This window comes from Coregonus clupeaformis, chromosome 5 (genome assembly GCF_020615455.1).
Source record: "Coregonus clupeaformis isolate EN_2021a chromosome 5, ASM2061545v1, whole genome shotgun sequence".
NCBI lineage: Eukaryota > Metazoa > Chordata > Actinopteri > Salmoniformes > Salmonidae > Coregonus > Coregonus clupeaformis.
In genome coordinates, this window is record NC_059196.1 from 27,461,067 (window position 1) to 27,486,413 (window position 25,347).

Consider the following 25,347-nt stretch of genomic DNA (forward strand, 5'->3'; position numbering starts at 1 on the left):
GGCATCCGGAAAACACCTTGTCCGGAGAACACAAGGTGAGCGCTACCATCAGTCCGGTGTCATGCCAACAGTAAAGCATCCTGAGACCATTCATGTGTGGGGTTGCTTCTCAGCCAAGGGAGTGGGCTCACTCACAATTTTGCCTAAGACCGCAGCCATGAATAAAGAATGGTACCAACACATCCTCCGAGAGCAACTTCTCCCAACCATCCAAGAACAGTTTGGTGACAACCAATGCCTTTTCCAGCATGATGGAGCACCTTGCCATAAGGCAAAAGTGATAACTAAGTGGCTTGGGGAAAAAAACATTGACATTTTGGGTCCATGGCCAGGAAACTCCCCAGACCTTAATCCCATTGAGAACTTGTGGTCGATCCTCAAGAGGTGGGTGGAAAAACCCCACAAATTCTGACAAACTCCAAGCATTGATAATGCAAGAATGGGCTGTCATCAGTCAGGATGTGGGCCAGAAGTTAATTGACAGCATGCCAGGGCGGATTTCAGATGTCTTGAAAAAGAAGGGTCAACACTGCAAATATTGACTCTTTGCATGAACTTAATGTAATTGTCAATAAAAGCCTTTGACACTTATGGAATGCTTGTAATTATACTTCAGTATACCATATTAACATCTGACAAAAAGATATCATAACACTGAAGCAGCGAACTTTGTGAAGACCAATACTTGTGTCATTATCAAAACTTTTGACCACGACTGTACACTACCATTCAAAAATTTGGGGTCTTCCTTGTTTTCGAAAGAAAATCTTTTTATTTTACATTTTTACATTTTAGTCATTTAGCAGACGCTCTTATCCAGAGCGACTTACAGTTAGTGAATACATGTTTGTTTTTTTATACTGGCCCCCCGTGGGAATTGAACCCACAACCCTGGCGTTGCAAACGCCATGCTCTATCAACTGAGCTACATCCCTGCCGGCCATTCCCTCCCCTACCCTGGACGACGCTGGGCCAATTGTGCGCCGCCCATGAGTCTCCCGGTCGCGGCCGGCTGCGACAGAGCCTGGATTCGAACCAGGATCTCTAGTGGCACAGTTAGCACTGCGATGCAGTGCCTTAGACCACTGCGCCACTCTACAACATTAAAATAAAATTGATCAGAAATACAGTGTAGACATTGTTAATGTTGTAAATGGCTATTGTAGCTGGAAACTGCTGATTTTTTATGGAATATCTACATAGGCGTACAGAGGCCCATTTATCAGCAACCATCAGTCCTGTGTTCCAATGGCACATTGTGTTTGCTAATCCAAGTTTATCATTTTAAAAGGCTAATTGATCATTAGAAAACCCTTTTGCAATTATGTTAGCACAGCTGAAAACTGTTGTGCTGATTAAAGAAGCAATAAAACTGGCCTTCTTGAGACTAGTTGAGTATCTGGAGCATCAGCAATTGTGGGTTTGATTACAGGCTCAAAATGGCCAGAAACAAAGAACTTTCTTCTGAAACTCGTCAGTCTATTCTTGTTCTGAGAAATGAAGGCTATACTATGCGAGAAATTGCCAAGAAACTGAAGATCTCGTACAACGCTATGTACTACTCCCTTCACAGAACAGCGCAAACTGTCTCTAACCAGAATAGAAAGAGGAGTGGGTGGCCCCGGTGCACAACTGAGCAAGAGGACAAATACATTATTGTCTAGTTTGAGAAACAGATGCCTCACAGGTCCTCAACTGGCAGCTTCATGAAATAGTACCCGCAAAACACCAGTCTCAACGTCAACAGTGAAGAGGCGACTCCGGGATGCTGACCTTCTAGGCAGAGTTGCAAAGAAAAAGCCATATCTCAGACTGCCCATCTTAATCTTTTCTTTTTATTGGCCAGTCTGAGATATGGCTTTAATTTCTCAGAACAAGAATAGACTGACGAGTTTCAGGAGAAAGTTATTTGTTTCTGGCCATTTTGAGCCTTTAATCGAACCCACAATTGCTGATGCTCCAGATACTCAACTAGTCTCAAGAAGGCCTGTTTTATGGCTTCTTTAATCAGCACAACAGTTTTCAGCTGTGCTAATATAATTGCAAAAGGGTTTTCTAATGATCAATTAGCCATTTAAAATGATAAACTTGGATTGCTTTTCTTTCGAAAACAAGGACATTTCTAAGTGACCCCAAACTTTTGAACGGTAGTGTGTGTGTGTGTGTCTGTCCTAGGTTAAGGGGTTCCTTTGTATTAATCTCTTCCTATGTCAATGTTTACAATTGTACATTCACCCCAGAGTGTGTTGTATACCAGTGTGTGTGTGTGTGTGTTGTGTTAATCCGAGTGTGTGTTATTGAGACAGACAATTTGTAATGAACACCATCTGTGCACAGTAACTACCCACTCTCTGCGTACTGGTGTGTGTCTCTGGCACGCTCTCTCGAGGCATCTGCATACATAGGTTCGGTCTGCGCCTAGCAGAACTCGGCTAGGAGAAGTGAACGTATGTGCTCGCATACTCCCTTAAAATACCTTCCCTTGAAAAACAAGAAGAAAAGGATAATATTAGTGTTTGTCCCTCTCGAGACGTCAAACCAACAACATACCCTGTAGCACTTCCTCAAAATTAGTCAGAATCAATCTAAGATAAATCAAGAAATATGTCATTAATGTTGGCGTTTTTGCCGGGGAAATTTGACATCAAGTGAAAAAATGTTTTGTTTCTCGTTGAATGACAACATACACTTTATTGAAGAATCATCAACGAAGGGGCGTGGACTTCGGCTACCGAACTTCGGCTTGCCTCAGCAAAAAAATGTGTGTGCACGAACAGCCGAAAAAAACTGGAGACCAAAAAAAACAAAAACGTCTCAGAATTGTCATAATATATTCATAAACTGTTTTGAGCTGTTTCGGATGGGAAGCATGCGGGCGCCTTAAGACTCTCTCTTGTCCTGTGTCTGTAGGCTACCCAGGAGGTTACCCCACTGCTGCTCCCACCTACACACCCAACCTCTACCAAACGGGTAGTCCAGGGTACCCACCAGGTAAGACCACACACACACACACACACACACACAGAGGAAACAAACGGCTTATCGCAGTGTTTATTAACAATTTCATAAATCATCACCTAGCTATACTTGAGGCTTATAGCAGTGACACTTGTGTGTAGAGTTACTACTGTAGCTGTCAACTAGCTCTAGGAGGTAGAGTTACTACTGTAGCTGTCAGCTAGCTCTAGGAGGTAGTGCTACTACTGTAGCTGTCAGCTAGCTCTAGGAGGTAGAGTTACTACTGTAGCTGTCAGCCAGCTCTAGGAGGTAGAGTTACTACTGTAGCTGTCAGCCAGCTCTAGGAGGTAGAGTTACTACTGTAGCTGTCAGCCAGCTCTAGGAGGTAGAGTTACTACTGTAGCTGTCAGCCAGCTCTAGGAGGTAGAGTTACTACTGTAGCTGTCAGCTAGCTCTAGGAGGTAGAGTTACTACTGTAGCTGTCAGCTAGCTCTAGGAGGTAGAGTTACTACTGTAGCTGTCAGCTAGCTCTAGGAGGTAGTTACTACTGTAGCTATCAGCTAGCTCTAGGAGGTAGAGTTACTACTGTAGCTGTCAGCTAGCTCTAGGAGGTAGAGCTGCTACTGTAGCTGTCAGCTAGCTCTAGGAGGTAGAGCTTCTACTGTAGCTGTCAGCCAGCTCTAGGAGGTAGAGTGACTACTGTAGCTGTCAGCTAGCTCTAGGAGGTAGAGTTACTACTGTAGCTGTCAGCCAGCTCTAGGAGGTAGTTACTACTGTAGCTATCAGCTAGCTCTAGGAGGTAGTTACTACTGTAGCTGTCAGCCAGCTCTAGGAGGTAGTTACTACTGTAGCTGTCAGCTAGCTCTAGGAGGTAGTTACTACTGTAGCTATCAGCTAGCTCTAGGAGGTAGAGTTACTACTGTAGCTGTCAGCCAGCTCTAGGAGGTAGTTACTACTGTAGCTGTCAGCCAGCTCTAGGAGGTAGTTACTACTGTAGCTGTCAGCTAGCTCTAGGAGGTAGTTACTACTGTAGCTGTCAGCCAGCTCTAGGAGGTAGTTACTACTGTAGCTGTCAGCTAGCTCTAGGAGGTAGTTGCTACTGTAGCTGTCAGCTAGCTCTAGGAGGTAGAGTTGCTACTGTAGCTGTCAGCCAGCCAGCTCTAGGAGGTAGTTACTACTGTAGCTGTCAGCTAGCTCTAGGAGGTAGTTACCACTGTAGCTGTCAGCCAGCTCTAGGAGGTAGTTACTACTGTAGCTGTCAGCTAGCTCTAGGAGGTAGTTGCCACTGTAGCTGTCAGCCAGCTCTAGGAGGTAGTTACTACTGTAGCTGTCAGCTAGCTCTAGGAGGTAGTTAGTACTGTAGCTGTCAGCTAGCTCTAGGAGGTAATTACCACTGTAGCTGTCAGCCAGCTCTAGGAGGTAGTTACTACTGTAGCTGTCAGCCAGCTCTAGGAGGTAGTTACTACTGTAGCTGTCAGCCAGCTCTAGGAGGTAGTTACCACTGTAGCTGTCAGCCAGCTCTAGGAGGTAGTTACTACTGTAGCTGTCAGCTTGCTCTAGGAGGTAGAGCTGCTACTGTAGCTGTCAGCTAGCTCTAGGAGGTAGAGTTGCTACTGTAGCTGTCAGCCAGCCAGCTCTAGGAGGTAGTTACTACTGTAGCTGTCAGCTAGCTCTAGGGGGTAGTTGCCACTGTAGCTGTCAGCCAGCTCTAGGAGGTAGTTACTACTGTAGCTGTCAGCTAGCTCTAGGAGGTAGTTACTACTGTAGCTGTCAGCTAGCTCTAGGAGGTAATTACCACTGTAGCTGTCAGCCAGCTCTAGGAGGTAGTTACTACTGTAGCTGTCAGCCAGCTCTAGGAGGTAGTTACTACTGTAGCTGTCAGCCAGCTCTAGGAGGTAGTTACCACTGTAGCTGTCAGCCAGCTCTAGGAGGTAGTTACTACTGTAGCTGTCAGCTAGCTCTAGGAGGTAGAGCTGCTACTGTAGCTGTCAGCTAGCTCTAGGAGGTAGAGCTTCTACTGTAGCTGTCAGCTAGCTCTAGGAGGTAGAGTTACTACTGTAGCTGTCAGCTAGCTCTAGGAGGTAGTTACTACTGTAGCTGTCAGCTAGCTCTAGGAGGTTGAGCTGCTACTGTAGCTGTCAGCTAGCTCTAGGAGGTAGAGTTACTACTGTAGCTGTCAGCTAGCTTTAGGAGGTAGTTACTACTGTAGCTGTCAGCTAGCTCTAGGAGGTAGTTACTACTGTAGCTTTCAGCTAGCTCTAGGAGGTAGTTACTACTGTAGCTGTCAGCCAGCTCTAGGAGGTAGAGTTACTACTGTAGCTGTCAGCTAGCTCTAGGATGTAGTTACTACTGTAGCTGTCAGCTAGCTCTAGGAGGTAGTTACTACTGTAGCTTTCAGCTAGCTCTAGGGAGGTAGTTACTACTGTAGCTGTCAGCCAGCTCTAGGAGGTAGAGTTACTACTGTAGCTGTCAGCTAGCTCTAGGATGTAGTTACTACTGTAGCTGTCAGCTAGCTCTAGGAGGTAGAGCTGCTACTGTAGCTGTCAGCCAGCTCTAGGAGGTAGAGTTTCTACTGTAGCTGTCAGCTTGCTCTAGGAGGTAGAGTTACTACTGTAGCTGTCAGCCAGGTCTAGGAGGTAATTACTACTGTAGCTGTCAGCTAGCTCTAAGAGGTAGTTACTACAGGTAGTTACTACTGTAGCTGTCAGCCAGCTCCAGGATGTAGTTACTACTGTAGCTGTCAGCCAGCTCTAGGAGGTAGAGTTGCTTCTGTAGCTGTCAGCCAGCTCTAAGAGGTTGTTACTACTTTAGCTGACAGCTAGCTCTAGGGGGTAGAGCTGCTACTGTAGCTGTCAGCCAGCTCTAAGAGGTAGTTACTAATGTAGCTGTCAGCTAGATCTAGGATGTAGTTACTACTGTAGCTGTCAGCTAGCTCTAGGAGGTAGAGCTGCTACTCTAGCTTTCAGCCAGCTCTAGGACGAAGAGTTAATAATGTAGCTGTCAGCTAGCTCTAGGAGGTAGAGTTACTACTGTAGCTCTCAGCCAGGTCTAGGAGGTAATTACTACTGTAGCTGTCAGCTAGCTCTAGGAGGTAGTTACTACTGTAGCTGTCAGCTAGCTCTAGGAGGTAGTTACTACTGTAGCTGTCAGCCAGCTCTAGGAGGTAGTTACTACTGTAGCTGTCAGCTAGCTCTAGGAGGTAGAGTTGCTACTGTAGCTGTCAGCTAGCTCTAGGAGGTAATTGCTACTGTAGCTGTCAGCTAGCTCTAGGAGGTAGTTACTACTGTAGCTGTCAGCCAGCTCTAGGAGGTAGAGCAGCTACTGTAGCTGTCAGCTAGCTGTAGGATGTAGTTACTACTGTAGCTGTCAGCCAGCTCTAGGAGGTAGTTACTACTGTAGCTGTCAGCTAGCTCTAGGAGGTAGTTACTACTGTAGCTGTCAGCTAGCTCTAGGAGGTAGTTACTACTGTAGCTGTCAGCTAGCTCTAGGAGGTAGTTACTACTGTAGCTGTCAGCTAGCTCTAGGAGGTAGAGTTACTACTGTAGCTGTCAGCTAGCTCTAGGAGGTAGAGTTACTACTGTAGCTGTCAGCCAGCTCTAGGAGGTAGAGTTACTACTGTAGCTGTCAGCCAGCTCTAGGAGGTAGAGTTACTACTGTAGCTGTCAGCCAGCTCTAGGAGGTAGAGTTACTACTGTAGCTGTCAGCTAGCTCTAGAAGGTAGATCTGCTACTGTAGCTGTCAGCTAGCTCTAGGAGGTAGAGCTTCTACTGTAGCTGTCAGCCAGCTCTAGGAGGTAGAGTGACTACTGTAGCTGTCAGCCAGCTCTAGGAGGTAGAGTTACTACTGTAGCTGTCAGCCAGCTCTAGGAGGTAGTTACTACTGTAGCTGTCAGCTAGCTCTAGGAGGTAGAGTTACTACTGTAGCTGTCAGCCAGCTCTAGGAGGTAGAGTTACTACTGTAGCTGTCAGCCAGCTCTAGGAGGTAGTTACTACTGTAGCTATCAGCTAGCTCTAGGAGGTAGTTACTACTGTAGCTGTCAGCCAGCTCTAGGAGGTAGTTACTACTGTAGCTGTCAGCTAGCTCTAGGAGGTAGTTACTACTGTAGCTATCAGCTAGCTCTAGGAGGTAGAGTTACTACTGTAGCTGTCAGCCAGCTCTAGGAGGTAGTTACTACTGTAGCTGTCAGCCAGCTCTAGGAGGTAGTTACTACTGTAGCTGTCAGCTAGCTCTAGGAGGTAGTTACTACTGTAGCTGTCAGCCAGCTCTAGGAGGTAGTTACTACTGTAGCTGTCAGCTAGCTCTAGGAGGTAGTTGCTACTGTAGCTGTCAGCTAGCTCTAGGAGGTAGAGTTGCTACTGTAGCTGTCAGCCAGCCAGCTCTAGGAGGTAGGTACTACTGTAGCTGTCAGCTAGCTCTAGGAGGTAGTTACCACTGTAGCTGTCAGCCAGCTCTAGGAGGTAGTTACTACTGTAGCTGTCAGCTAGCTCTAGGAGGTAGTTGCCACTGTAGCTGTCAGCCAGCTCTAGGAGGTAGTTACTACTGTAGCTGTCAGCTAGCTCTAGGAGGTAGTTACTACTGTAGCTGTCAGCTAGCTCTAGGAGGTAATTACCACTGTAGCTGTCAGCCAGCTCTAGGAGGTAGTTACTACTGTAGCTGTCAGCCAGCTCTAGGAGGTAGTTACTACTGTAGCTGTCAGCCAGCTCTAGGAGGTAGTTACTACTGTTGCTGTCAGCCAGCTCTAGGAGGTAGTTACCACTGTAGCTGTCAGCCAGCTCTAGGAGGTAGTTACTACTGTAGCTGTCAGCTAGCTCTAGGAGGTAGAGCTTCTACTGTAGCTGTCAGCTAGCTCTAGGAGGTAGAGTTACTACTGTAGCTGTCAGCTAGCTCTAGGAGGTAGTTACCACTGTAGCTGTCAGCTAGCTCTAGGAGGTAGTTACTACTGTAGCTGTCAGCTAGCTCTAGGAGGTAGTTACTACTGTAGCTGTCAGCTAGCTCTAGGAGGTTGAGCTGCTACTGTAGCTGTCAGCTAGCTCTAGGAGGTAGAGTTACTACTGTAGCTGTCAGCTAGCTTTAAGAGGTAGTTACTACTGTAGCTGTCAGCCAGCTCTAGGAGGTAGTTACTACTGTAGCTGTCAGCTAGCTCTAGGAGGTAGTTACTACTGTAGCTGTCAGCTAGCTCTAGGAGGTAGTTACTACTGTAGCTGTCAGCTAGCTCTAGGAGGTAGTTACTACTGTAGCTGTCAGCTAGCTCTAGGAGGTAGTTACTACTGTAGCTTTCAGCTAGCTCTAGGAGGTAGTTACTACTTTAGCTGTCAGCCAGCTCTAGGAGGTAGAGTTACTACTGTAGCTGTCAGCTAGCTCTAGGATGTAGTTAGTACTGTAGCTGTCAGCTAGCTCTAGGAGGTAATTACCACTGTAGCTGTCAGCCAGCTCTAGGAGGTAGTTACTACTGTAGCTGTCAGCCAGCTCTAGGAGGTAGTTACTACTGTAGCTGTCAGCCAGCTCTAGGAGGTAGTTACTACTGTAGCTGTCAGCCAGCTCTAGGAGGTAGTTACCACTGTAGCTGTCAGCCAGCTCTAGGAGGTAGTTACTACTGTAGCTGTCAGCTAGCTCTAGGAGGTAGAGCTGCTACTGTAGCTGTCAGCTAGCTCTAGGAGGTAGAGCTTCTACTGTAGCTGTCAGCTAGCTCTAGGAGGTAGAGTTACTGTAGCTGTCAGCTAGCTCTAGGAGGTAGTTACCACTGTAGCTGTCAGCTAGCTCTAGGAGGTAGTTACTACTGTAGCTGTCAGCTAGCTCTAGGAGGTAGTTACTACTGTAGCTGTCAGCTAGCTCTAGGAGGTTGAGCTGCTACTGTAGCTGTCAGCTAGCTCTAGGAGGTAGAGTTACTACTGTAGCTGTCAGCTAGCTTTAGGAGGTAGTTACTACTGTAGCTGTCAGCCAGCTCTAGGAGGTAGTTACTACTGTAGCTGTCAGCTAGCTCTAGGAGGTAGTTACTACTGTAGCTGTCAGCTAGCTCTAGGAGGTAGTTACTACTGTAGCTGTCAGCTAGCTCTAGGAGGTAGTTACTACTGTAGCTGTCAGCTAGCTCTAGGAGGTAGTTACTACTGTAGCTTTCAGCTAGCTCTAGGAGGTAGTTACTACTGTAGCTGTCAGCCAGCTCTAGGAGGTAGAGTTACTACTGTAGCTGTCAGCTAGCTCTAGGATGTAGTTAGTACTGTAGCTGTCAGCTAGCTCTAGGAGGTAATTACCACTGTAGCTGTCAGCCAGCTCTAGGAGGTAGTTACTACTGTAGCTGTCAGCCAGCTCTAGGAGGTAGTTACTACTGTAGCTGTCAGCCAGCTCTAGGAGGTAGTTACCACTGTAGCTGTCAGCCAGCTCTAGGAGGTAGTTACTACTGTAGCTGTCAGCTAGCTCTAGGAGGTAGAGCTGCTACTGTAGCTGTCAGCTAGCTCTAGGAGGTAGAGCTTCTACTGTAGCTGTCAGCTAGCTCTAGGAGGTAGAGTTACTACTGTAGCTGTCAGCTAGCTCTAGGAGGTAGTTACCACTGTAGCTGTCAGCTAGCTCTAGGAGGTAGTTACTACTGTAGCTGTCAGCTAGCTCTAGTAGGTAGTTACTACTGTAGCTGTCAGCTAGCTCTAGGAGGTTGAGCTGCTACTGTAGCTGTCAGCTAGCTCTAGGAGGTAGAGTTACTACTGTAGCTGTCAGCTAGCTCTAGGAGGTAGTTACTACTGTAGCTGTCAGCTAGCTCTAGGAGGTAGTTACTACTGTAGCTTTCAGCTAGCTCTAGGAGGTAGTTACTACTGTAGCTGTCAGCCAGCTCTAGGAGGTAGAGTTACTACTGTAGCTGTCAGCTAGCTCTAGGATGTAGTTACTACTGTAGCTGTCAGCTAGCTCTAGGAGGTAGTTACTACTGTAGCTTTCAGCTAGCTCTAGGAGGTAGTTACTACTGTAGCTGTCAGCCAGCTCTAGGAGGTAGAGTTACTACTGTAGCTGTCAGCTAGCTCTAGGATGTAGTTACTACTGTAGCTGTCAGCTAGCTCTAGGAGGTAGAGCTGCTACTGTAGCTGTCAGCCAGCTCTAGGAGGTAGAGTTTCTACTGTAGCTGTCAGCTTGCTCTAGGAGGTAGAGTTACTACTGTAGCTGTCAGCCAGGTCTAGGAGGTAATTACTACTGTAGCTGTCAGCTAGCTCTAGGAGGTAGTTACTACTGTAGCTGTCAGCCAGCTCTAGGAGGTAGTTACTACTGTAGCTGTCAGCCAGCTCCAGGAGGTAGTTACTACTGTAGCTGTCAGCCAGCTCTAGGAGGTAGTTACTACTGTAGCTGTCAGCTAGCTCTAGGAGGTAGAGCTTCTACTGTAGCTGTCAGCTAGCTCTAGGAGGTAGAGTTACTACTGTAGCTGTCAGCTAGCTCTAGGAGGTAGTTACCACTGTAGCTGTCAGCTAGCTCTAGGAGGTAGTTACTACTGTAGCTGTCAGCTAGCTCTAGGAGGTAGTTACTACTGTAGCTGTCAGCTAGCTCTAGGAGGTTGAGCTGCTACTGTAGCTGTCAGCTAGCTCTAGGAGGTAGAGTTACTACTGTAGCTGTCAGCTAGCTTTAGGAGGTAGTTACTACTGTAGCTGTCAGCCAGCTCTAGGAGGTAGTTACTACTGTAGCTGTCAGCTAGCTCTAGGAGGTAGTTACTACTGTAGCTGTCAGCTAGCTCTAGGAGGTAGTTACTACTGTAGCTGTCAGCTAGCTCTAGGAGGTAGTTACTACTGTAGCTGTCAGCTAGCTCTAGGAGGTAGTTACTACTGTAGCTTTCAGCTAGCTCTAGGAGGTAGTTACTACTGTAGCTGTCAGCCAGCTCTAGGAGGTAGAGTTACTACTGTAGCTGTCAGCTAGCTCTAGGATGTAGTTAGTACTGTAGCTGTCAGCTAGCTCTAGGAGGTAATTACCACTGTAGCTGTCAGCCAGCTCTAGGAGGTAGTTACTACTGTAGCTGTCAGCCAGCTCTAGGAGGTAGTTACTACTGTAGCTGTCAGCCAGCTCTAGGAGGTAGTTACTACTGTAGCTGTCAGCCAGCTCTAGGAGGTAGTTACCACTGTAGCTGTCAGCCAGCTCTAGGAGGTAGTTACTACTGTAGCTGTCAGCTAGCTCTAGGCGGTAGAGCTGCTACTGTAGCTGTCAGCTAGCTCTAGGAGGTAGAGCTTCTACTGTAGCTGTCAGCTAGCTCTAGGAGGTAGAGTTACTACTGTAGCTGTCAGCTAGCTCTAGGAGGTAGTTACCACTGTAGCTGTCAGCTAGCTCTAGGAGGTAGTTACTACTGTAGCTGTCAGCTAGCTCTAGGAGGTAGTTACTACTGTAGCTGTCAGCTAGCTCTAGGAGGTTGAGCTGCTACTGTAGCTGTCAGCTAGCTCTAGGAGGTAGTTACTACTGTAGCTGTCAGCTAGCTCTAGGAGGTAGTTACTACTGTAGCTGTCAGCCAGCTCTAGGAGGTAGTTACCACTGTAGCTGTCAGCCAGCTCTAGGAGGTAGTTACTACTGTAGCTGTCAGCTAGCTCTAGGAGGTAGAGCTGCTACTGTAGCTGTCAGCTAGCTCTAGGAGGTAGAGCTTCTACTGTAGCTGTCAGCTAGCTCTAGGAGGTAGAGTTACTACTGTAGCTGTCAGCTAGCTCTAGGAGGTAGTTACCACTGTAGCTGTCAGCTAGCTCTAGGAGGTAGTTACTACTGTAGCTGTCAGCTAGCTCTAGTAGGTAGTTACTACTGTAGCTGTCAGCTAGCTCTAGGAGGTTGAGCTGCTACTGTAGCTGTCAGCTAGCTCTAGGAGGTAGAGTTACTACTGTAGCTGTCAGCTAGCTTTAGGAGGTAGTTACTACTGTAGCTGTCAGCTAGCTCTAGGAGGTAGTTACTACTGTAGCTTTCAGCTAGCTCTAGGAGGTAGTTACTACTGTAGCTGTCAGCCAGCTCTAGGAGGTAGAGTTACTACTGTAGCTGTCAGCTAGCTCTAGGATGTAGTTACTACTGTAGCTGTCAGCTAGCTCTAGGAGGTAGTTACTACTGTAGCTTTCAGCTAGCTCTAGGAGGTAGTTACTACTGTAGCTGTCAGCCAGCTCTAGGAGGTAGAGTTACTACTGTAGCTGTCAGCTAGCTCTAGGATGTAGTTACTACTGTAGCTGTCAGCTAGCTCTAGGAGGTAGAGCTGCTACTGTAGCTGTCAGCCAGCTCTAGGGGGTAGAGTTCCTACTGTAGCTGTCAGCTTGCTCTAGGAGGTAGAGTTACTACTGTAGCTGTCAGCCAGGTCTAGGAGGTAATTACTACTGTAGCTGTCAGCTAGCTCTAGGAGGTAGTTACTACTGTAGCTGTCAGCTAGCTCTAGGAGGTAGTTACTACTGTAGCTGTCAGCCAGCTCCAGGATGTAGTTACTACTGTAGCTGTCAGCCAGCTCTAGGAGGTAGAGTTGCTTCTGTAGCTGTCAGCCAGCTCTAAGAGGTAGTTACTAATGTAGCTGTCAGCTAGCTCTAGGATGTAGTTACTACTGTAGCTGTCAGCTAGCTCTAGGAGGTAGAGTTACTACTGTAGCTGTCAGCCAGCTCTAGGAGGTAGTTACTACTGTAGCTGTCAGCTAGCTCTAGGAGGTAGTTACTACTGTAGCTGTCAGCCAGCTCTAGGAGGTAGTTACTACTGTAGCTGTCAGCCAGCTCTAGGAGGTAGTTACTACTGTAGCTGTCAGCTAGCTCTAGGAGGTAGTTGCTACTGTAGCTGTCAGCTAGCTCTAGGAGGTAGTTACTACTGTAGCTGTCAGCTAGCTCTAGGAGGTAGTTACTACTGTAGCTGTCAGCTAGCTCTAGGAGGTAGAGTTGCTACTGTAGCTGTCAGCTAGCTCTAGGAGGTAGTTGCTACTGTAGCTGTCAGCTAGCTCTAGGAGGTAGTTACTACTGTAGCTGTCAGCCAGCTCTAGGAGGTAGAGCAGCTACTGTAGCTGTCAGCTAGCTGTAGGATGTAGTTACTACTGTAGCTGTCAGCTAGCTCGAGGAGGTAGTTACTACTGTAGCTGTCAGCTAGCTCTAGGAGGTAGTTACTACTGTAGCTGTCAGCTAGCTCTAGTTTTTCTCTTGTTATGTCAGTCACTGATAGTCACTAAATTAGCCCATGTCAGCTAACATTTTTTGATTGGTAAGTTAGTCTAGCGGCCAGCTATCTAAACTTAGTAATCATGGTCGAATTACCATTCGGGGGGCCTCCATTCATTTTGTTATTCACTCTTACTCAGATATCATATTAAAAACTGCAAACAATTCTCTCCAACCAATGGCAAATGGATGTGGGTACGCAGACCCGTGAGCAACTGTGGCCCCTCGTGATGAGTTCAGCTTTTTTGTGGCCCCCACCCCCATCAAAGTTGCCCGTCCCTGCTCTAGGAGGTGGAGGGTAAAGGCATTACTGGCCAGTATATATTCTGAAGGTCTGAGTGATAGTGACTGACAGGCTCACTGCTGGGAGGGTCTGCCCCCCCCCCCCGTCTGTGTCCACAGCAGATGGGCTGGCAGTGGTCCTCATGCTCCACACACACACTGTGTTAGTGGAACAGCAGACCCACTAGACTAGAACAGTAGTGTGTAAAGTGTTCGGGTGATTGTGTCCAAGGTTTGGCGAAGGATGTTCCATTGTTTGGTAGAAATCTAAAGCTATCCTGATGAAGACCGCTTGCTGTTGAAACGTTGGTGAATAAATGATTGCATCGGAGCTACTGGAATGGCTTTTCCTTTTTTCCCGGAATCTAAAGTTAACATGACCTTCTCGTCTCCACCTTCTGGCCCCAGTGATTATCTGCTGGGTTACATGAGGAACACCGGTAGACTTCAACGTTCTGAATAGCCTACCCCCTCAAGTCATTTTTAGAGGGCAGCACTGTGATTAATACATTGTCCACATACTATTCATTCACCCCATTGTCTTCAGACTGGACACAATAACACAGACTGATATCAGCTTCACACTGATGCTTGTGTAACTGCCATTCAGAGCTGGCTGATGGTGATGCATACTGGAGCTTCTCAGCATCTCTCCCTCTCTTTGTTCCTGTGTCCTTGGCTTTGTTCAATAAGCCTCCGAGCAGAGCAGCGCTGTATGATCTTCATCTGCCCCCTGGTGGTTCTAACAGAGCACTACATAAAGTACTACACGAGTCAGCTGCCCCCTGGTGGTTCTAACAGAGTACTACATAAAGGTATAGACCAGGGGTCTCCAACAGGTCGACCGGGAGCTACCAGTAGCTCGCCAAACAATTCTGAAAGTACATGCAATTTTTTATGTTTTCCACCGCAAACAATACAAATCTCACAAGTATCAGACAACGCAAGCTACCAGCTTCTGTATAATCAGTGCAACATTGACTTTGTCCCACCCCTGGCTAGCCACCATTTGCTTAAAAAAACCTAACTTAACACAATATCTGCCAATTAATTTCCAGCAATATTGCCCCTGTCTGTCTGTAGCCAGTTGATGTGAGTTGACAGAAATACTTTCCCCAAAACCTTCTCAATTAAATGTTAACTGCAAAGTAGGCTTACCTGGCAGAAGTATATCATGAGTAAGTATACTGAACAAAAATATAAAATATCATCCAACAATTTCAAAGATTTTGCTGAGTTACGATTCATATAAGGAAGTCAGTCAATTGAAATAAATAAATTAGGTCTTAATCTATCAATTTCACATGACTGGGAATACAGATATGCATCTGTTGGTCACAGATACCTTTAAAAAAGGTAGGGATTGTGGCCTGTGGAATGTTGTCCCACTCCTCTTCAATGGCTGTGAGAAGTTGCTGGATATTGGCAGGAACTGGTACACATCAATTTGGAGCACATGCTCAATGGGTGACATGTCTGGTGAGTATGCAGGCCATGGAAGAACTGGGACTTTTTCAGCTTCCTGGAATTGTGTACAGATCCTTGCGACATGGGTCCTCTGTAGCTCAGCTGGTAGAGCACGGCGCTTGTAACGCCAAGGTAGTGGGTTCAATCCCCAGGACCACCCATACACAAAAAATGTGTGCACGCATGACTAAGTCGCTTTGGATAAAAGCGTCTGCTAAATGGCATATTATTATTATTATTATTTATTATTATTATCATGCTGAAACATGAGGTGATGGCGGCGGATTAATGGCACAACAATGGGCCTCAGGATCTCGTCACGGTATGTCTGTGCATTCAAATTGCCATCAATAAAATGCAATTGGTTTGTTGTCCGTAGTTTATGCCTGCCCATACCATAACCTCACCGCCACCATAGGGCATCCTGTTCACAACGTTGACATCAGCAAACCGCTCGCCCACACGACGCCATACACGTGGTCTGCCGTTTTGAGGCCGGTTGGACATACTGCCAGATTCTCTAAAACGACGTTGGCAGTGGCTTATGGTAGAGAAATGAACATTCAATTTTCTGGCAACAGCTCTGGTGGACATTCCTGCAGTCAGTATGCCAATTGCATGCTCCCTCAAAACTTGAGACATCTGTGGCAGTGTGTTGTGTGACAAAACTGCACATTTTAGTGGCCTTTTCATTGTCCCCAGCACAAGGTGCACCTGCGTAATGATCATGCTGTTTAATCAGCTTCTTGATATGCCACACCTGTCAGGTGGATAGATTATCTTGGCAAAGGAAAAATGCTCACTAACAGGGATGTAAACAAATTTGTGCACATCATTTGAGAAAAATAAGCTATTTGTGCGTATAGAAAATGTCTGGAATCTTTTTATTTCAGCTCATGAAACATGGGACCAACACTTTACATGCTGTGTTTATATTTTTGTTCAGTGTATTTAATCTATTATTTGTTAACTTTGCCATGTAATGAGCAGCAGCAGTACAGAACCATCACTAGACCGGCACCTCCCTCACTCCTACTAAGCTATATATCGAATTGTTTTAAGACCCCTTGAAGTATATATAAAAAAATATATTGAATAACAGATTCACTACATGGATCAACAGATTTTGTTTTTAATCGAAAGGACGTTTGTTCTGAAGTGTCTGACCTAAACATTTGTTATTTGTATGTATTTAACCCTTTATTTTTGGCACTAAACATATTCTCCATATATACTTCCATTCATTGTTTGAATCTGGTACCGGGGGGACCTTCAGAGGAGTCTTCTGAGGCCTGTGGGCGTCCTAGACCAAACCATGTATGTGTTCATGAGTCACATCTTTCCGTAGAGGGGTCATAATAGTTTGTAAGCCAAACCGTTCAGACGATTTTGTGAGAAGACCGATTTTCAGGATGTCTCATGGTCTGACAAACACCGCTCTAACTCTGTCACCTTTCACTGCAGATGTGGAAGTGCGACATCTCTGGCTTAAACGGACAGATTTTAATGGGGATTATGCTAATTTGATTTCCGCTGGGGCTCGGACATCGACTCTAGGAGGTTGAAGGAGAAGTTACAATTTTTACAACCAAATGTCTATGTTTGATGTAAATTGAGTGCTTGACTTAGACTGAAATAGGTTCAGGTACTCATTTTGGGTGCTGGTACTGTTTATATTTAGGAGGAGCTCCACAATACTTTTGAGATAATATTCTATAAGAGGAACAGGAGCTCAAGCAGTAGAACATTTGAGATGCCAGCACTCCGCTCCGGTGAACTCCTGTCCAAGTCAAGCACTGTATAAATGGCATTTTATAGAAGGGTCCAGACACCTTTTGTGCTATTTTCGCATGTTTTTACTTACCCCAAACAGCAAATCACTTCCTCATCCTCGTTGGGTAGTATGGGACTGAACAAAGGCTCCGAAAACACCCAAATACATCCTTTTAGAAACTGCAAAGCTCTCAAGGTCTTTTAGATGTTGTATACATCAACTTTATCCGCAACGTTATATTCCATTTTGTTGTGACTCGATCGATACCTCTCTGTCCATTCTACAGGTAACTGCCAAAATAAAGGAAACACTTGTGTAAATGAGGGATACAAAGTATATTGAAAGCATGGGGTTCTTCCACACAGGAAGTTCCAGACACTTGTAGAATCTATGCTAAGGCATTGAAGATCTTCCGGCAGCTCGTGGTGTTTCCTTTATTTTGGCAGTTACTTGTAGCAGCAGGCCACACGGCGAATGGAACAGCTGGATAGGGGAAATGGCTCGTCATGCAAAAGGGAATATAACATTGCGGATAAAGTTCTGAATGGCACAATTTCATGTGTACAACATCTAAAGACCTCCGTCACTATACTGAGAGCGTTGCCATTTCTAAAAGGACGTTTTGGGGTGTTTTTGGAGACTTTGTTCATGTTGTACCACACAACAAGAATAAGGAAGTGATTTGCTGTTTTGGGTAAGTTTCTCAAAAACGTGAAATCACAAAAAAGGTGTCTGGACCCTTCTATAACATTCCATTTACATCAAAAATGTAGATTTGGTTGTAAAAAAAAACTTATCCCTTAAGCCTTATACAAGTCTTGGTCCATCAGTGCAGTGCATATAAAGGAAGGACTATTAGAGGATGTAGGACTATTGCGATGCACCAAATGTAAACAGTACAATAGTCTAGTGGTATGTGGTTGGGTAGCTAGGTGACCAAGCAGGATATATAGAAGACTGTAGTGATGAGGCTCTACCACTAGGAGGAGACTGTAGTGATGAGGCTCTACCACTAGGAGGAGACTGTAGTGATGAGGCTCTACCTCTAGGAGGAGACTAGTGATGGGGCTCTACCACTAGGAGGAGACTGTAGTGATGAGGCTCTACCTCTAGGAGGAGACTAGTGATGAGGCTCTACCACTAGGAGGAGACTGTAGTGATGAGGCTCTACCACTAGGAGGACACTGTAGTGATGAGGCTCTACCACTAGGAGACTGTAGTGATGAGGCTCTACCACTAGGAGGAGACTGTAGTGATGAGGCTCTACCACTAGGAGGAGACTGTAGTGATGAGGCTCTACCACTAGGAGGAGACTGTAGTGATGAGGTTCTACCACTAGGAGGAGACTGTAGTGATGAGGCTCTACCACTAGGAGGAGCCTGTAGTGAAGAGGCTCTACCACTAGGAGACTGTAGTGATGAGGCTCTACCACTAGGAGGAGACTGTAGTGATGAGGCTCTACCACTAGGAGGAGACTGTAGTGATGAGGCTCTACCACTAGGAGGAGACTGTAGTGATGAGGCTCTACCACTAGGAGGAGACTGTAGTGATGAGGCTCTACCACTAGGAGGAGACTGTAGTGATGAGGCTCTACCACTAGGAGGAGACTGTAGTGATGAGGCTCTACCACTAGGAGGAGACTGTAGTGATGAGGCTCTACCACTAGGAGACTGTAGTGATGAGGCTCTACCACTAGGAGGAGACTGTAGTGATGAGGCTCTACCACTAGGAGGAGACTGTAGTGATGAGGCTCTACCACTAGGAGGAGACTGTAGTGATGAGGCTCTACCTCTAGGAGGAGACTGTAGTGATGAGGCTCTACCACTAGGAGACTGTAGTGATGAGGCTCTACCTCTAGGAGGAGACTGTAGTGATGAGGCTCTACCACTAGGAGGAGACTGTAGTGATGAGGTTCTACCACTAGGAGGAGACTGTAGTGATGAGGCTCTACCACTAGGAGGAGACTGTAGTGATGAGGCTCTACCACTAGGAGACTGTAGTGATGAGGCTCTACCTCTAGGAGGAGACTGTAGTGATGAGGCTCTACCACTAGGAGCAGACTGTAGTGATGAGGCTCTACCACTAGGAGGAGACTGTAGTGATGAGGCTCTACCACTAGGAGGAGACTGTAGTGATGAGGCTCTACCACTAGGAGGAGACTGTAGAGATGAGGCTCTACCACTAGGAGGAGACTGTAGTGATGAGGCTCTACCTCTAGGAGGAGACTATAGTGATGAGGCTCTACCACTAGGAGGAGACTGTAGTGATGAGGCTCTACCACTAGGAGGAGCCTGTAGTGATGAGGCTCTACCACTAGGAGACTGTAGTGATGAGACTCTACCACTAGGAGGAGCCTGTAGTGATGAGGCTCTACCTCTAGGAGACTGTAGTGATGAGGCTCTACCACTAGGAGGACACTGTAGTGATGAGGCTCTACCTCTAGGAGGAGACTGTAGTGATGAGGCTCTACCTCTAGGAGGAGACTGTAGTGATGAGGCTCTACCTCTAGGAGGAGACTGTAGTGATGAGGCTCTACCACTAGGAGGAGACTGTAGTGATGAGGCTCTACCACTAGGAGGAGACTGTAGTGATGAGGCTCTACCTCTAGGAGGAGACTATAGTGATGAGGCTCTACCACTATGAGGACACTGTAGTGATGAGGCTCTACCACTAGGAGACTGTAGTGATGAGGCTCTACCACTAGGAGGAGACTGTAGTGATGAGGCTCTACCACTAGGAGGAGACTGTAGTGATGAGGCTCTACCACTAGGAGGAGACTGTAGTGATGAGGCTCTACCACTAGGAGGACACTGTAGTGATGAGGCTCTACCACTAGGAGGAGACTGTAGTGATGAGGCTCTACCACTATGAGGACACTGTAGTGATGATGCTCTACCTCTAGGAGGAGACTGTAGTGATGAGGCTCTACCACTAGGAGGAGACTGTAGTGATGAGGCTCTACCACTAGGAGGAGACTGTAGTGATGAGGCTCTACCACTAGGAGGAGACTGTAGTGATGAGACTCTACCACTAGGAGACTGTAGTGATGAGACTCTACCACTAGGAGGAGACTGTAGTGATGAGGCTCTACCACTAGGAGGAGACTGTAGTGATGAGGCTCTACCACTAGGAGGAGACTGTAGTGATGAGGCTCTACCACTAGGAGGAGACTGTAGTGATGAGGCTCTACCTCTAGGAGGAGACTGTAGTGATGAGGCTCTACCACTAGGAGGAGACTGTAGTGATGAGGCTCTACCACTAGGAGACTGTAGTGATGAGGCTCTACCACTAGGAGGAGACTGTAGTGATGAGGCTCTACCACTAGGAGGAGACTGTAGTGATGAGGCTCTACCTCTAGGAGGAGACTGTAGTGATGAGGCTCTACCACTAGGAGGAGACTGTAGTGATGAGGCTCTACCACTAGGAGGAGACTGTAGTGATGAGGCTCTACCACTAGGAGGAGACTGTAGTGATGAGGCTCTACCTCTAGGAGGAGACTGTAGTGATGAGGCTCTACCACTAGGAGGACACTGTAGTGATGAGGCTCTACCACTAGGAGGAGACTGTAGTGATGAGGCTCTACCACTAGGAGGAGACTGTAGTGATGAGGGTCTACCACTAGGAGGAGACTGTAGTGATGAGGCTCTACCACTAGGAGGAGACTGTAGTGATGAGGCTCTACCACTAGGAGGAGACTATAGTGATGAGGCTCTACCACTAGGAGGACACTGTAGTGATGAGGCTCTACCACTAGGAGGAGACTGTAGTGATGAGGCTCTACCACTAGGAGGAGACTGTAGTGATGAGGCTCTACCACTAGGAGGAGACTGTAGTGATGAGGCTCTACCTCTAGGAGGAGACTGTAGTGATGAGGCTCTACCACTAGGAGGACACTGTAGTGATGAGGCTCTACCACTAGGAGGAGACTGTAGTGATGAGGCTCTACCACTAGGAGGAGACTGTAGTGATGAGGCTCTACCACTAAGAGGACACTGACTAGTCATACGCTGACTATATGGCATGTTATTGCAGTGTTAATTTTGGCACTATTATTTTTTTGATTTAGTCTAGTTTTAGTCATTTTGACTAAAATGTCAAGTCTGTCACATTTTTTGTCATTTGAATAATGACAAAAACAGTGGGCCATTTTAGTCAACTAAATGCCCTTTCATTTTAGTCACATCGCATTTGTATTGCCTCATTAACCTATAGTAAACATAAATCACTGACTTCCATGTGCACAAACATACATATCCTTGTCCTACCAACAGATTTGCAGATAGACATTTCAAGAATAGAACTAATGTTATTCCTTATTCAACATGTCAGAGAGGCATGTTTGTTCTACATAGCATATTTCTATCTGAACGTTCCAAAACGTTGCATCCTGCTGAATGCAGCCCAGGTTGTTAGCTATAGCTAGCTAATGAGGTAACGTGATTGAGCAAGGTGTAGCCTGAACAAATGGTTAACGGTCTGGTCCACAAGTAGCCTAGTTTTAGAATGGCCCACGATAGGCTTTATGAATGTATGATAGAAAGACAAAAACATAGCGCAGGGAGGCTATTATGTGTCATGTCTGAAAAGCTCTCAATCTCTCCCAAAAACTCATTGTAATTTTATTTTTTATTTTTGGGGGATCTATTTAGTCAGTTAAAGTCTCATCAATTACCACTGAAAAATAGGTGTTTCACAAATATTTTTGTTGATGAAATGAACACTGCTATGGTACTACATTAGGACTGAGAGGAAGGATGTTACCCTTCTACATGTCTTGGCTGTTGGACCTATGTTTCATCTCTCTCGCTCTCTCTTTCTGTGTGTGTGTGTGTGTGTGTGTGTGTGTGTGTGTGTGTGTGGTGGGTGTAGGATACACTACAGCGGGTACTCCGTATAAAGTGCCCCCCACCCAGACGAACGGAGCCCCCCCACCCTACTCCCCCTCCCCCAACCCCTACCAAACAGCCATGTACCCAATCAGAAGTGCCTACCCGCAGCAGAGCATGCAGAACCTGCAGAGCATGCAGAACCTGCAAAACTTGTATGCACAGGTAAGCACACATACCCTTCACACACACACACACCCTACTCCACCAACTCCTACCCTCAGCAGCTTCCAAACAAACACACACACACACACACACCTATACACAATCCTAACCTCAGCAGACACACACCCTACTCCCCCAACGTCTACCCTCAGTAGAACCTTTACGTACTGATAAGCACACTCACACCCTAACCTCTCTCTCTGTCTCCCTGTAGGCAGCAGCGTATTATGGCCAGCCAGTGTATGCGGCTCAGCCATATGTAAATCAACAACACTACTCACATAAACACACACACATAAACACACACACACAGACACACACTAACACAGACACACTCTGACCTCTGTCTCTGTGTCCCCTGTAGGCGTATTACACGCAGCCAGTGTATGCCGCTCAGCCTCAGCCCCATGTCATCCACCACACCACCGTGGTTCAGCCAAACAGCATGCCCTCAGCCCTCTACCCCGCCCCTGTCCAAGCCCCTAGAAACAATGGAATGGCTGCCATGGGGATGGTTGCTGGGACCACCATGGCTATGAGTGCAGGTAGGATTGATGACTGAGGAAGCTGATGTAGCTAGATCATGTATTGTCATATTAAACACCTTTTTAAATGTATTTTATTTAATTTCCTATGCTTAATTGATTATGCTTAAGTTATGCTAAAATTATGTTGCTGTTGTGTGTTTTTGGTGTAAGTTGTATTAGTTTGGTCGGCGCCATATTGACCCTAAACGTTGCGGTCAAAACAATAGTGACAAAATGACATCTTACACTGATGACGCGTATCGTCCTGTAGGAACCCTGCTGACCACGCCCCAGCATGCTCAGCTGGGAGCGCACCAACACGTCACCATGCCACAGTACCGGCCCCAGGGCACACCTGGATACAGCTATGTCCCCCCCCACTGGTAGACCACCTCCCCCCGAGAAGTAAGTCATGTGACTAGCACTCCTTTACTAGCGCTCTCGCTTTCCTTATCGCTCTCTTGTTCTCTTCGCTCAGACTTTTCCAAGTCATTTTATAATTCCAAATGTCCACATTCCACTCGCAATCAATCCAATGTCTTCTCACTCTTTCTCTGTGTCTGTCTCTGTCATTTCAGATCTGGAGTCCAACATCGTATGCAACTACTCAAGTCTTAAACAGGCTTCTTATGGTCACCATGGCAACCTCACATCTGTCTGCAACAACTAAACTAAAGAGCAACGGACACTTGCTGCATTCTGTAGTGTTTTATAAAAGCTGCTTTTTAATTTTTTTTACTCAACGATTATTTTCTTCTCCTTTGATTTGCCAATATGTCATGTCATTACATTGTTTTATTTTGTTTGTTTTATTTCATTTTTTAGATCATTTACATTTTTCCATCGTCATTGGAACTCCAGAGTGATTGACCAGTCATGGGTGTCTGTTGCTCTGATTGTGGTCCGGGTTCTGCTGTGGGTTCCAGTGGTGGGAATGTACTGTGCACTTCCTCCATCATCACGCCATCATCACGCCATCATCATCAATTTATGCTGCCAAATTTTCTAACGATTAGATGTCAGCACAGGGTTTTGATTTCATTTATTTCGATTTGTTTTAATCCCTTACTTTTCCTTTCCAACAAAGCACTGTCTTGGAACAGCATACCTGTTGTTTTCTCCTTTACGTCCTCTGTTCCACTTCTCCTTCTGATCTTCAGTTCATCTTCTGATAACAAGGGTCTTCCAGCTTATAGCTGTTTCTTAGATAGATCTGTAACGTCTAGATCCGCTGTCTGACTAGATCTGTAACGATTCGATTTGTAACGACTAGATCCGCTGTCTGACTAGATCTGCTATCTGACTAAATCTGTAGCGACTAGATCTGCTGTGTGGCTGTTAAGACGTGGTATGCAGCATCACAAGGGCCACAGTACTTACAGTTACTGAATTCATCTCAATCTAGAGGCCGTTTATGTTCATTTAGCTGAAACCGATAAATTATAAAATGTGAATATATTTATATAGCTGTACAGGATGTGTGGTCATGCAAACAGTCACCCAATTACACATACACACACACCACACACACATACATACACACACACCACACACACATACATACACACACACACCATACATACACACACACCATACATACACACACACATACATACACACACACCACACACACACACATACACACACACCACACACACATACATACACACACACCACACACACATACATACACACACACCACACCACACACACATACATACACACACACCACACACACACACATACATACACACACACCACACACACATACATACACACACACCACACACACATACATACACACACACCACACCACACCACACACACATACATACACACACACCACACACACATACATACACACACACCACACACACATACATACACACACACCACACACACATACATACACACACACCACACACACATACATAATACACACGTAAAGCAGGATCACTTAATGTCAATAAAATAATCATACATGGAATCAAATGTGTGCCAACACAGTTAAACACACACATATACATATGCTCACACACACACACACACACAAACTTACACTCTCACACACACACACACACACACTACATTAGACCACCACTCGGACTGATAGCGTATTGACGAACATTTTTTAGGAGTGAAAGGGATGTGGAAGCACTGGGCAGGGTGACGTGGCAGAGGAGGGGAGTGGTGGGTCCAGAGGGGAGTGGTGGGTCCGGAGGGGAGTGGTTGGTCCGGAAGGGGAGTGGTTGGTCCGGAGGGGAGTGGTTGGTCCAGAGGGGAGTGGTTGGTCCGGAGGGGAGTGGTTGGTCCGGAGGGGAGTGGTTGGTCCGGAGGGGAGTGGTTGGTCCGGAAGGGAGTGGTTGGTCCGGAGGGGAGTGGTTGGTCCGGAGGGGAGTGGTTGGTCCGGAGGGGAGTGGTTGGAGTGGTGGGTCCGGAGGGGAGTGGTGGGATCCGCAGGGGAGTGGTGGGTCCGGAGGGGAGTGGTGGGTCCGGAGGGGAGTGGTGGGATCCGGAGGGGAGTGGTTGGTCCGGAGGGGAGTGGTGGGTCAGGCCAAAAGAGACGAGAAAGCAGCAGGGAACAGTGTGTGTGCCATGTTTCAGGGTTTTAATAGATGAGTATGAACCACAGTTAGGATCTGTGGGGCACGGGTCATTACAAAGCATTTACGGTGTATCGAAGTAGATCAAGTCGTTAATTGCAATAAGAGGAAATGCCTCGTTATACGGTTACCGCACAGTAATTATTTTATAGTCATTTTGAATTAAGATCATTTTTTAATCCTTATTCTGGTCATCTTTAAATCTGGATTATGGGCTGTGTATCCAGCTTCAATCCCTTTTAATCACTGTTACTGTATTCTGAGGTGGTAGCAGTACATATCAGAGTTATTGTAATAATCGCACAAGGAAACGTTGCACAATAAAAAACCTGACAACAATAATTTATACTAGGTACCAGGTAGCTAGGCTTTGTAGTGAAACAGAGGCAGTTTAAACTGTCATTTAAGAAAACAAAACAATAGATATCAAGCATTCAGTAAGGTTTCCTTAGTCCTAATAATGTTTGTACTATTTAGTGTAATTCTCAACAAAAGAAAATGGCTTATTGTTGTTCATGAGCATTTATTTAATCAACCACTGTTTCAGTGTTGTTTCACATTGAGGTTAAGAGAAAA

General features: G+C 46.3%; 1 protein-coding gene across 3 annotated transcripts in view; it reads left to right on the top strand.

The window, feature by feature from the left end:
* The window catches only part of LOC121566926 (myelin-associated neurite-outgrowth inhibitor), a 57,637-nt gene extending 35,070 nt beyond the window's left edge, over positions 1 to 22,567 (top strand). For 2 of the 3 annotated variants that reach the window (XM_041876851.2, XM_041876849.2), the window contains 5 exons: positions 2,911 to 2,991; positions 21,460 to 21,641; positions 21,856 to 21,900; positions 22,006 to 22,186; positions 22,440 to 22,567. In XM_041876851.2, the coding sequence (XP_041732785.2) occupies positions 2,911 to 2,991; positions 21,460 to 21,641; positions 21,856 to 21,900; positions 22,006 to 22,186; positions 22,440 to 22,555 (605 nt within the window). In that variant the 3' untranslated portion in view covers positions 22,556 to 22,567. The remainder of the gene's footprint in view (positions 1 to 2,910; positions 2,992 to 21,459; positions 21,642 to 21,855; positions 21,901 to 22,005; positions 22,187 to 22,439) is intronic. The other variant, XM_041876850.2, reaches the window with a different exon arrangement.
* The last annotated feature ends 2,780 nt before the right edge of the window (positions 22,568 to 25,347 follow it).